Source organism: Akebia trifoliata, chromosome 2 (genome assembly GCF_017979445.1).
Source record: "Akebia trifoliata isolate Shusen 1 chromosome 2, ASM1797944v1, whole genome shotgun sequence".
In the NCBI taxonomy this organism is placed as follows: Eukaryota; Viridiplantae; Streptophyta; class Magnoliopsida; order Ranunculales; family Lardizabalaceae; genus Akebia; species Akebia trifoliata.
In genome coordinates this window covers 1,801,545-1,814,785 of record NC_141376.1, presented here as the reverse complement: position 1 = coordinate 1,814,785, position 13,241 = coordinate 1,801,545, and the positions used below count along the sequence as shown (strand labels likewise).

Below are 13,241 nucleotides of genomic sequence, written 5' to 3'. Positions count from 1 at the left end.
GAGTGCTCAAAACAATTGTTTAATTTTTAGAGGTGCCCCTAAAATACGAAGGCCCTTAAAGTTTCTTGGCATATCAATAAAATTTTCCTTAACAAAAACATCTAGCCAATTGTTTCTATTTTATTAATTGGTTGGTTTCCCGATGTTGTTAGTGTGAGTCAATTGAATTTTTTGCAAAATGGTACATGTAGTCTAAGTATAGAATTTCGAGTCTTGTTGCTTCGCACAAAACAAAAGGTTCTTGGTCATGGTATGTAGTTCACTAACGATATCGAAAGTATTGTGCACAATGCACTGATTGGTCTGTCTGACCTAAATTGTTGAATGGATCCTCGATATCTTAGTATTTTTTAATTTTTGTTTCAAACTCGTTTCTTTTTTTGTTTCATACATAACTATGAAAAATTGTTTTTTTTTTTTTGTTTAGTTTAGGTCAAATTTCTTTAGATGCACGCGTTTCTTATTCAACTTTGACACAATTTTTTGTGAATCAACCTTGACTCCCGGGCATTTACTATTTCGCTACACACCTGCACTTGGGATTATTAATTTACACTACTTCAGTTATAACAAGCATAAATTTTCTTAAATCGGTATTTGACTTAATCATCATATAGTCTTTGAAGGTAAAACCATAGAAAAATTAACCAAGGTTGAAGGCAAGATGCTATACGCATGGGATCGTTTCACAACTCTAGGTTTTTGAAAATGCCTTTGAAATACATGTATTGCAATGTTCATGATCATAGTCTGTAAGACAATTTAGGGGTGTTTTTTTAATTTTGGGATGATAAACAGTGTCTAAGTATGAACGGTTAAAACTATTATAATGTTTGAAGAGTGTGTTTTAAACTTTTATTAGGGTGTGATGAATAATTTAAGAAATTGGGATGTAATAAATAAACGTTGTGATGCCAATAACAACTCTCTAAAAAATTATGTATTTGGTAAGTACTCGAAGAGGAGAGTATAAACAAAGAAACATAAAAGGAGGAAAAGTCAGACAAGTAACAAGAAGTGGGAGGAAAATGAGTTTTAAGCCTTACTAAGGGTCGTTTTGCTCAGATGGATTACCACATCAGCAATCCAATACCAGCCTCTTAAATTTTGAAAAAATCAGATCCATAAACTAAAATAAAAATCAGTTTTTTTCTTTTGAGCTTGATCGATGGTTTTGAAAATGGACGGGTACCGAACTTCCACATAATTCCCAAATTTAAATTAAAAGTCAACGGTGAAAAATAAGTTTTTTTAGATTCTTTTTTATAAATAAAAAGAATTATATAAATTTTTACTCTACAACTCTAAAGCATCTGATCATGTATTTGAATGTCACAAGGTGAGCCTAAGGACACTTAGTAGGGGTGAAATCCTTACTAACTTGGTAAGACTATTCGGACTCTTAGTAAAAAAAATGCTTTTCCTGCAGTATTTGTTGGATTCACTAATGCTATGATATCCAAATCCTAATTAGGAAGATGTGAAAAAAATACTCTATATAGACGTTATATTTGAGGAACAAATCTAATAATTATGTCATTAAACAAACTAAATAGTATATATAAGGCAGTGTTTTAAATTTTAGATGGGAAAGATGATTCAATCAAATTTGGTCCGACATTTTTATAAAAAGTGATCCAATTATTAAGAATCGAGAATTAATTTAGAAACATTTTTTTTCTCAAATCAATGGTTCAATCGTCCAAACATTCTGTTTATAAGTATTGTTCTTGGAAATTATAAAAATATCTCCATCAATGGTTCTCTTTCATTGTAAAATCAATAAATGAAAAGAATCGTGCTAGAATGACATCAAGATTGTACCTCATATCTTACTTTCTTGACGTGAAGTTTAGGAAGTTTCAGATTGAGCTGATTTTTTGCAATGATGGTCTCTATGACGAAAAGATCGTCCTAAAAAAATTATTAGCCCAATCTAAAACTTCTAACCCCATCTAAAGTGATTTAGAATGTGGATTGTCAATTTTTTACCAATAATTTATAAATCACTTTTGACGGATTTAGAAGTTTCAGATTCAGTTGATTTCTTGTGAAGATGAGATCATCCTCACAAAAAATAGCTCAATCCAAAATTTCTAACCCATATTTTAAAAAATCATCGTTTTTTACTTATGTCCCATGATCCATCTCCCCCCCATATATATAATATTAAATTAATTTGGGTCCAATTGAATTGAACCTCAATCCATCTATTTGGTTTTTAAAAAGAGCCTTGCTGGGGTGACACAGGATTTACTGCAATTCTCACAATTTTGATGTGGAGATGTGTACATAATCGTAAATTATTTTTGTTCATATCGTGAGGAAAGACATCTACGGTTATGTGCACACCCCACGTTAGAATTGTGAGAATCGCAATAAATACCATGTGTCAACTCAGCATCAGTGTTTTAAAAATATTGGTATTAGTATAAATTCATGAGAAGATCTAATTAGGACCACTAGGGAGTTGGCTCAACAGTACATAACGACGAAGGTTTACTCTCTTTTATCATGTGTTTGGATGGCTTTCCAACTTATTCTATTGCATGTTGAGAAATTTCATTGGGGGGAGGAAGAGATATGATGCTCAAAGAGATCAATTGCTGCCTTAATCGAGCTTATGAGTCTAAATACCCTATAAAAAAACCTTTTGTAGGTCCAAACGTGAGATCATAGGAATATACACCCCAAATTTATTTTGAGATACCATGCAATATCAAATGAAAAAAAAAAAAAATACAATTGGATGGTTTTAAATCTTACTATTATAGTGAGAAGAGGTAGAGTAGAAGTGGTTCCACACCAAAATTTTGAATTCCAAAAATGTTTTCACCTTGACATTTAAACTTTAAAATAATCAAGGTCATTTTGATAAATTTTTTTAAATTACAAAAACACATACCCTAAAATCACACCAATTAGTTTTTAAAATTATAAACCTATCCTTTTTTTTACCCTTTAATCTTAAGTCATCCTTTAATTCATACTTTAAATGACAAATAATACCTTTAAACACATGTGCGTTTCCACATGCCATCTTCTAATTTGAGTGTTGATAATATGACATTCTTGATAATATAGACGTGGAAGCATATAACTTATTAAAAAAAAAAAAAATTTCTCTCTTATTTATTCTCTGTCCACATATTTATTGTTTTAGATTTCAAATATTAAAAATGATCATTGGCTCACATTGCTTATCACATTGACAAGCCAACAACACAGACATTTAGATTTTATGAAAATATTTATATTAAAAAAAAATTTAAAAATAATTATTTTTCAAGCTTGATTCATAGTATATAAAACAGATCACAATGAGTATTTGCATAGGAAAATAAAATTTAATGGTGAAAATTAATTATTAAATTTTTTTTAAATTTCATATAATTTTTTTTTCTTCTAAATTAGTTATATACTTTCACGTCAGCGTACGTCAAGTCAGTCATATCATCTAATTTATAATAAAAAATTTAGGCATCAAAATTAGGTGTGAATAACAGCAAATTCGTAATTTTGATGACGTGTAGATTTCCGCGCGCTCCTTAGCTTCCTAATCCGAAGAAGTGGCGTCAAATTCGGACTCTGTGAGGTAGGCTGGAGGCGACATCGATGACCATCTCAACGCACATTATTTTTCATCCTACAAAAAGGAAGAAAAAGGTTCTCAAAAATTCTCATGGACAATCATCATCAAATTCTCACAGATAATAATTTCTCTCTCATCCATTAATGGGAAAAATAATATAGTAATTAAGAATAATATAATGACGCCAAGCTCAGCGGCTCACTTTATTAGAGCCTCTCGCTTCTTTCCTCCTACCCTTCTCCCACTCTTTTCCTCCTCATCCAAAATTCACCAACTCCACGGCACTACCTCTGTTTCTCCTTCTTCTCTTCCCCCACCAAACCCTAATTCCAACCCTAGATCTCTTTCTCGTCACTTTTGCTACTCGCGATCTTCACTCAGTCATCGAGTTTTGTTCACATCTTCATCCGACGCACTCCAACGTTTTGAAAGACGGATCACCACAATGGGTAACGTAATCCAATTTCGAATTTCATGTTCGTTTAATCTCCATTGTTGATCTGATATATTGTTATTTTTGATTTGTTTAATGGATTTCTCAGCTACTAAGAATGCTTATGAGAGTATATTGAAGACACTTGAGAAACCTGGAGGTGGTGAATTTGGGAAGTACTACAGCTTGCCTGCTCTTAGCGATTCGAGGATCGGTGAGTGATTTGTTCTTTTATTTTTAAATCGAATTTTTTTTTGGTGGAGTTGATTGATGAATTTTAGGATGTTTTTTTGAAGTGTTAACGTCATGTTTGTGATTAATTATGATGTAGATAAGCTTCCTTACTCGATCAGGATTCTTCTTGAATCTGCTATTCGTAACTGCGACGAATTTCAAGTTACAACGAAGGATGTTGAGAAGATTATCGATTGGGAGAATACTTCTCCGAAACAGGTCGAGATTCCATTTAAGCCCGCTCGGGTTCTTCTCCAGGTATGAAGTTGTAATATTTGATCTTACTATGGCTAGGTAGGATGATTGTCATTTGTTCCATTCTGTAATTGTTTTGTTAGACTAATATAATATGTTGCTCTGGTTTTAGGATTTTACTGGTGTTCCAGCTGTGGTTGATCTCGCTTGCATGCGAGATGCCATGAACAGACTTGGCAGCGATTCAAACAAGATTAACCCATTGGTAAGCAGTTTCATAGAAGAAAATCTTGCTTATTTGCTTCTACAGGTTTTTTGTAGAATTATCTGTTTGTAAATATGTGTGGTTGCATATATTTTAATACAATTGGAATTGGAATTACTTATGTGTATCAATTGAAATCCAATACTAGAAATGGGGTACGTGCAGGTTCCTGTAGATCTCGTCATTGACCATTCGGTGCAGGTTGATGTGGCAAGATCAGAAAATGCAGTACAGTTAAATATGGATCTTGAGTTTCAACGCAACAGAGAAAGATTTGGTTTTCTGAAGTGGGGATCCAATGCATTTCATAACATGCTTGTTGTTCCTCCAGGTTCTGGGATCGTTCACCAGGCAAGACAAGTTTTGTTTCTTTAGGGGAGAGCAGAATTCTTGTATTTGTGTTTCATTAGAAATTTGATTATCTTTATTAAAATTGTAAATATTTAGTCCTGCAATTTGTATGTTATTTCTTTTTCTGTAATTCTTATGTTGGAAAAAAGAGAAAGAAACAGAGTTTTTACATGTTGATCTGCAGGTGAACCTAGAATATCTTGGTCGTGTTGTGTTCAACACTGAGGGTATGCTTTACCCTGACAGTGTAGTTGGAACTGATTCACACACGACTATGATTGATGGGTTGGGCGTTGCTGGCTGGGGAGTTGGTGGAATAGAAGCAGAAGCTGCAATGCTTGGCCAGGTAAATGAATTTGCACCTCATGTAAAACTCTATTTATGCTACTTTCAGCTTCACACTTGTCTTATGCTAGTGTACTCACATAGCAAATAAACACACAACTGAGTAACCCGAGAATCAAATGAGAGTTAGTGTACCATTTTGTTATGAAGTTTATTTTTTCTTTTTATATCACGGATGGATTTATTTCCTAAACTGACATTATTGTAAGGTAAATAAAACCCATGCTGGTGAGTACTGGTTGATGTCACTTTGACTGTGGATGCTATAATATTTATTTCCAAAAAATAATCTTCTTTTCTATACAGCCAATGAGCATGGTTCTGCCTGGCGTTGTTGGGTTTAAATTATTGGGGAAACTGAAGAATGGTGTAACTGCTACAGATTTGGTTTTGACGGTAACCCAAATCCTACGAAAGCATGGGGTTGTGGGAAAATTTGTAGAATTCTATGGTAAACTCATTAATGGATCTATATTCGATTTGTGCTTTATTCTAGGCTGAGTCCTTTTGATGTCTGATATTACCATCCTCCTCCTTTGAGACATAAAATTTATCATTGTGTACAGGGGAAGGCATGAGTGAACTCTCTTTGGCTGACCGTGCTACTATTGCAAATATGTCTCCTGAATATGGAGCAACAATGGGTTTCTTCCCTGTTGATCACGTGACACTGCAATACTTAAAGCTGACTGGCAGAAGTGATGACACTGTGAGTCATTTATTAATTTCACATCAAAATCTGTTGTTTTGTTATGAATTTTGTTTTCATATTATCTAATTATTTTAATAATTTGTAGGTTTCTATGATAGAGTCCTATCTACGGGCTAATCGGATGTTTGTTGACTACAATGAGGTACAGTTATTTCTCTTGCATTGTTAATTTTCCCTTTTGCATGCTTTTATCAAGCATGATCATGTTTATGGATTTCTAACTGAAACTTGTTGCATGAACGCAGCCCAAGACGGAGAGAGTGTACTCTTCTTATCTGGAATTAAATCTTGAGGATGTGGAACCTTGTGTATCAGGGCCTAAAAGGTAAGAATTTATTTGAGTCATCAATTTAGTCTATCTCGAAGATAACATTTTTTTTCATCCACACAACCCCTTACATGGTTTGTCTGGTTTAATGAGTGCTCATTTGAGACTTGTTGCTTGGCAGGCCTCATGATCGAGTTCCCTTGAAGGAAATGAAAGCTGATTGGCATGCTTGCTTAGACAACAAAGTTGGATTCAAGGTAGTATAATGTGGTTTCTTCTTTTTATTTTATTTTATTACATATCAAGTCTTTGGAAACTGGTGAACATTGTAGGGGCATCATATGAGCAGTGATGTGACCTTACTTTGCAAACCATCTTGTTTTGCTTTGCCAATCGCCACTCATAAATTGTACAACAGAGCTCTTTCTTTTCAATTTTCTTTTCCAGCCATTGTTGTTTTGATCTATGTTACTTGACTTATGGGTTCGCTTGGTTTGAATTCTAGCTCGCGATTCATGATTCGCCACTCGAAAATGAATCTGGTTTGTAGGGGTAGATAGAGATGAGGGCATTTGAAGGTTGAAGAGAGGAGTAGGGTAGAAAGGAGTTGAAGAAGATGGCAAATTTTGGGAAGAGATTAAATCTTTTTTTAATTACAGGTTGAAGATGAGGGTATTTAGTCATTTTTCATCAGTTTATTCATAAAGACCAAGGTCAAAGGGGTTTACTATCAATTTGGAAATTTAGGGGAATATCTCAATTTTATCAACATGTGTAGGGGGGTGTAAAACAATTAAGGTAAAATAATGCAAAATTCATCTGGTTCGCTGCACTTCACGAACACGAACTGTACCGCGAATTGGTTTGGTTCAAACTGGTTCACGGTTCGGTACCTTAATAGCGAATCAGGTAACCAAAGTTCTGATCTGTTTATTGTGCTCAATGGATCATTAGATTTCTTGCCTTAGCTTGTGTGACTTTGCAAACGTCACTTTTACCGTGAAGTTGTTGTGATTGCTACCCATATCCATATCCATTGTTTTTGGGCAAGACTTGGCCATCTACTATCATTTATGTCATGAGATTCCACATTTTCTACTCAGCTGTTCTATCTAGACTTCTTTTATGATTGTTGTTTGATCTTCCATGGTTATTGATTTTGCGTATTTTTCTTTCAACTTGCAACATAATTTTAATTTTTTTCCTGTTCTAGATAACCATTTTGGTTTACTTGGAAATGAAAATACTCAATTTCTCTAAAGTTTTGCCAAGGCAGTGACTGCCTTACTTAGATATGACTTCTATCTCCTAGGCCATTTGCAAGATGGGTAAGGACTCTTAGTGCCTTGGCTAGACCATGGGTGGCCCCTAATTGCTAGGAGGTCAACTGTGGTTTTCACTTTAAAATAGCGTAGATAACTTCATATAGATTGTACCGTTGGTATCAAATTCTGGGTTATCTTATATCCACAATTAAATCCCTTAATGATATATGCTTTATGTAATATTTAGGTGATGTCCACATTTGATTTATTTGCAATTAAAATTTGTTGCTTACTTTCCTAATATGATACTGTAGGGATTTGCCGTAAAAAAAGAATCTCAAAGTAAAGTAGCAGAGTTTTCTTTCCATGGGACGCCAGCAAAGATTAAGCATGGCGATGTCGTTATAGCAGCTATCACTAGCTGCACAAATACCTCAAATCCTAGTGTAATGCTTGGAGCTGCTTTAGTTGCAAAGAAGGCCTGTGAATTGGGTCTGGAGGTTAGAGTTTTCATCCCTTTCTGTTCAGGCATCAAGTTATTTTCTATTTATCCTATATTCCTTTTGCATTTGAGTGATGATGTCAAGTCGTTTAGCCAAAGATTGTAAGCCTTGCAGTAAACTAATATCTGGATAAGACTGAATAGTTTTAAAGAATCCAGATATGAATACTCGGTCCCTAGTTTCACTCACTGAAATTTTTTCCCAATATTTATTGGTGGCTTCGCTGAGTGAAGTGATCTTGATATATATATATAAGTCTCCATTTTATGCTTTGAAATACCTCTTTATATCTTGCTTATAATCCTGATTTCATCTTATATCAGGTGAAACCGTGGATCAAGACAAGTCTTGCACCGGGTTCTGGAGTTGTAAAGAAGTATTTGGACAAGAGGTATGTTATACGGGTCTATAAATGCTTGTTTTGTATTTGGAGTTCTCTTTTTATTTAGTAGTCCTAAATCCTAATAGGTCCCTGCCTTTTGCAGTGGCTTGCAGAAGTACTTGAACCAGCTGGGCTTTCATATTGTTGGGTATGGGTGCACCACTTGCATCGGGAATTCCGGAGATCTTGACGAAGCAGTGGCTTCAGCAATTTCTGAAAATGGTAAGCTTCTTCATAATTTTCCTACGATTATATGCTTTTCTGTTAGTGCTGCTGACGATGAGGATGATTTTTGTTCTTTTGTATGTATATTTCAACGATATTCTTTCTTTGCATTTGTTTTGAAATTTGAGTTATGTTCACAGATATAGTGGCCGCAGCTGTGTTATCTGGAAATAGGAATTTTGAGGGTCGTGTACATCCTTTAACCAGGGCGAATTATCTTGCTTCCCCTCCCCTCGTGGTTGCCTATGCTCTTGCTGGCACGGTATGTATTTGTTTAATACACACACCTATTTATATATGGGTTAGGTTCCGGTGAATCATGGAAAAAACTCATGATGCCGACTGTCCAAACATGAAATACAACAGTTGGGTTTTTTCCTTGGGATAAGTATCCCCTAGATTGTGTCATCGGGATACATCTAAATCCTGACCATTGGATCTTGTGTTTACACGATTGAGATTCGGAATCATGTGTTTCTCACAAGTCATTCTTCATTAGTCACCGGAATCTGACCCTTTATAGATTTGATTGATATCTCACCTTTGAATCATTCTCTCCTGTGAACTTTATGTGATGAATACTTAAAATGCAGTAGTCTGAAAGGTAGTTTCTGATTCCATCTATGCTGGAGTGTCATCATTTTTTCTTTTCTCACTTGGAGAGTATCCTGCAGGTTGACATCGACTTTGAGACAGAACCCATAGGAACAGGTAAAGATGGGAAAAACATATTTTTCAGGGATATTTGGCCATCCAATGAAGAAGTAGCAGATGTGAGTTTTTCTCAATTTTCTCTTAGGAGATCTCAAAATATGGATTGAAGCATTTATATCTTTTTCTTCTGTTTGATATTCTACAGGTTGTGCAATCTAGTGTGCTGCCAGACATGTTTAAGGGTACATATGAAGCAATCACCAAAGGAAATCCCACGTGGAATCAATTATCAGTACCATCTGGCACTCTCTACTCTTGGGATCCAACATCAACTTACATACACGAGCCTCCATATTTTAAGGACATGACTATGTCCCCTCCTGGCCCACATGGAGTGAAGGATGCCTACTGCTTGCTCAACTTTGGGGATAGTATTACAACTGATCACATCTCTCCAGCTGGTAGCATCCACAAAGACAGTCCAGCAGCTAAGTATCTCATGGAACGTGGGGTTGATAGGAGAGACTTCAACTCTTATGGGAGTCGTCGTGGTAATGACGAGGTGATGGCAAGGGGTACTTTTGCCAATATTCGCATTGTGAACAAGCACTTGAAAGGGGAAGTTGGGCCCAAAACAATTCATGTTCCCACCGGGGAGAAACTATCCGTGTTCGATGCTGCCATGGTATTAACATTTTCGGCATTTCCCTTATGTGGGATAATTAATAGTACATAACACATTTCATCAGAAAAAAATTGACAATAAACATCTAAGGTAGGCAAGAAGGATACTCTACCAGTAGCATCGCAATTCACATGCAATAACTGGTCTCGTCTCATCATTCCACATCTTTAACTATCCAAAAGAAACTGATAGATTGCATGGTTGGTTGCTTTCAATTAAGATTGGTTATTGAGTCGTTCAGTCTTCCTGCTTGCCACCATCAAATGATTTGCTCATTTTCCCCAGTATGTGCAACATGACGTTCTGTGGTGCCATTTTTTTATTGTATATCATCTTTATAAATTATGAGCCAAGTTTTACAGAAAGGTAACACATAATTACGGTGACTAATATTTGTACCTCATTTAAAAAACCAATGGTTGTGCATATCACATCTTTTTTTTTCTTTAGGTTGGTTGGTCAGGACAATTAGTAGATGATGTTATGGATGTAAATTTAGGAGACTTTTGTTGTTGCTGTAAGTCTCTTATTTTTGTTTTTTTGTCAATAGAGGTACAAACATGATGGAAATGACACAATTATATTGGCCGGTGCCGAGTATGGAAGTGGAAGCTCTCGCGATTGGGCAGCCAAGGGCCCAATGCTGCTGGTACACCCCTTAGAAGCTTATCTTTAATATGTTTTTATTCTCTTATTCTCATGTTCAATTGCCATTGATACATAAATTTGATTGTTTCACCCAGGGCGTGAAAGCAGTAATAGCGAAGAGTTTTGAGCGGATTCACCGTAGTAACCTGGTGGGCATGGGTATTATTCCATTATGTTTCAAGTCCGGAGAAGATGCCGAGACTCTAGGCTTAACTGGCCTTGAACAATACACCATTGACCTCCCAAGCAATGTGAGTGAGATAAGACCTGGTCAGGATGTCTCTGTTGTCACTGACAACGGAAAGTCATTCACATGTACCATCCGATACGATACAGAGGTAAATAACAACTCAGTTAATCATTTTTTGTTTCTCTGCTATGGTATTTCATGTACCATCTTTTGTTGTCTAGTTCCTTGCATTTGTTTGACAATTGGTTTTGTTCTTGGCGCAGGTTGAGTTGGCATATTTTGATCATGGCGGTATCCTGCCATATGTCATTAGAAACTTGATCAATGTGAAGCATTAGATCAATCAGATTTTTCTTTGAGCAATGATGTGGGTTTTCAGTCCTAGGTCCCGTATTTCCTTTTTCTTCCACCCAAATTTACATGTGGCATGGTTGCTGTCTGTTATGGAACAAATTGTTTTGGCATTGATAGGCCTGTATTGGGCCACTCTGAAAGACGTTATGGATGATAAATGCAAGAATAAGAAGGGAAAAAAGAAGGTGGTGGTGGTCGTTTTGTGGTATTGTGTGTGATTGTTGTTGTTGGTGGGTTATAAAGGAAACTATAACTAGGTTCTTCCACCATTAGTTGATTTCATTATTGCCTCACGTATTCTACCATTAGTTGTAGTTAGACCATAGTTGTCAGATAAAGAATTGAGTGTGAGAAACGATGTGAAGAATGGAAGATGTCCATTAAAAATTATAGCTGAAAGAGGAAAATTGGATAAGAGTGTGGCTTTGTTTAGAATAGCTAAAAGGTGCATTTTGAGGCCCAGGGGCTGGACAAGCTTAGAGGTGGTTCGATGTGTAAACCACAATTTTCAAATGCTATGGATATAACTATTTTGGCTTGTCTTAGTCATTATCACTTTTCGAAAGTTTGTTAAATATAGGCACTATGGATATGTCACATTTCCAAATATGTTTCCAAGTTGGGCCAATAGACTGCGATTTTAGATTTAGATCAATGCACAATTCATTAATAAATTGAATGATGGTTCAGAGTCCGTGATTATTTATTTATTTTTTTTATAAAAAAAAAATTTGTAAATAAATTAGTATTTACGTATTAATATTTTTTTTTTCCAGTAAATTAGTCATGTCTAACTCCCCCGAAAGCTAATTTATGCACACCTTATCTGCATGTAAAAGGTTTCTGAATAGAGACATTAACTGGGCAGACCTATCTGTTGTAATTTTATTACAAAAGCTCTTCTTTATCAAGTTTCGTTACTTGGGCAAGCCTTACTTATGAATCATGCTACCATGGCTTACTTGGTAAGATTTCAAACCTTACTAAGGGCCCGCATGGATAATCAAATTAGCAATCCAACAAAACGGCCTTCTAGGTTTTAGTGGAAAAATTGAGATTCAAAAAAAAAAAAAAAAACACCTTTTTTGAATTTGATCGTAGTGTTGAAAATGGATGGTTACTGAACTCCAAAATTTAAAATTAAAGTTAAACAGTGAAAACAACTATATTTTTCTTTCGAGGTTCTTAGAATTTTGTCCTTTATAACCCAGGGACATTAGATCATATTTATGTTTGTCACAAATTGGTGCAGTTAGAATCCAAGCCAAAGCATGTTAAGTAACAAATTAACATCATAAATTTGAATTTTATGACGTGGATCCCCACTCCAAGGTTTGCTCTGTAACAAACTTGATAAAGTAAGGTGAGTACTTTGTAATAAAAATTCAATAGTTGGGTTCAATTACGATGACTCATGAGAAAATGCATGATCCCAACCATCTCGAGATGTGTACTTTTGGGATACAAAAACTTGACCGTTGGCTTTCATGCTTACAAGGTTGGACCAAGTGTTTTTTCAAGGGTCATTGGATTCCGACCCTATAAATAAAAGGACCAGGATCCGGTCGGTGTCCTGCTCTAAATTCCTATAGGATAGGAACATCATCTATGTCCCACTTTTTGGTTGGACATTAAAGCACAATGGGCTCTTAAACAAGACATTTTCTATGTAGCACGGAGTCCAATGTGTTTAATCTCCAACAAAAATGCCATGTAGAAACCATTTATTGCTATGAGTCCTCATAATATGACTTGCCAGGTGGCATACTCAAATGACTTCATGACGTGAATAAGTTTGAGAATCATAGGTTTGTATGCATGAGGATACACTTTTTTAATAGGGAAGTGCAATCGTGTATCCAGAAGCATAAAGATCTATGTTACCTGAACTTGTCACATCATGGAATCATTTGAGTATGCCACCTGACGAGTCATATTAT

At 35.4% G+C, this 13,241-nt stretch overlaps 1 protein-coding gene across 1 annotated transcript; it reads left to right on the top strand.

The window, feature by feature from the left end:
• Positions 1-3,579: 3,579 nt before the first annotated feature.
• LOC147408669 (aconitate hydratase 1) lies at positions 3,580-11,510 on the top strand. The gene is made up of 20 exons (XM_086420542.1): positions 3,580-4,041; positions 4,135-4,239; positions 4,357-4,517; positions 4,627-4,719; positions 4,885-5,070; positions 5,255-5,416; positions 5,722-5,866; positions 5,982-6,124; positions 6,213-6,269; positions 6,373-6,452; positions 6,577-6,652; positions 7,975-8,160; positions 8,487-8,554; positions 8,649-8,767; positions 8,911-9,032; positions 9,445-9,543; positions 9,630-10,109; positions 10,660-10,758; positions 10,853-11,095; positions 11,211-11,510. Exons 1-20 carry the CDS (start codon positions 3,771-3,773, stop codon positions 11,283-11,285), a joined length of 2,970 nt encoding a protein of 989 aa, XP_086276668.1. The 5' UTR covers positions 3,580-3,770; the 3' UTR covers positions 11,286-11,510.
• Positions 11,511-13,241: the final 1,731 nt, after the last annotated feature.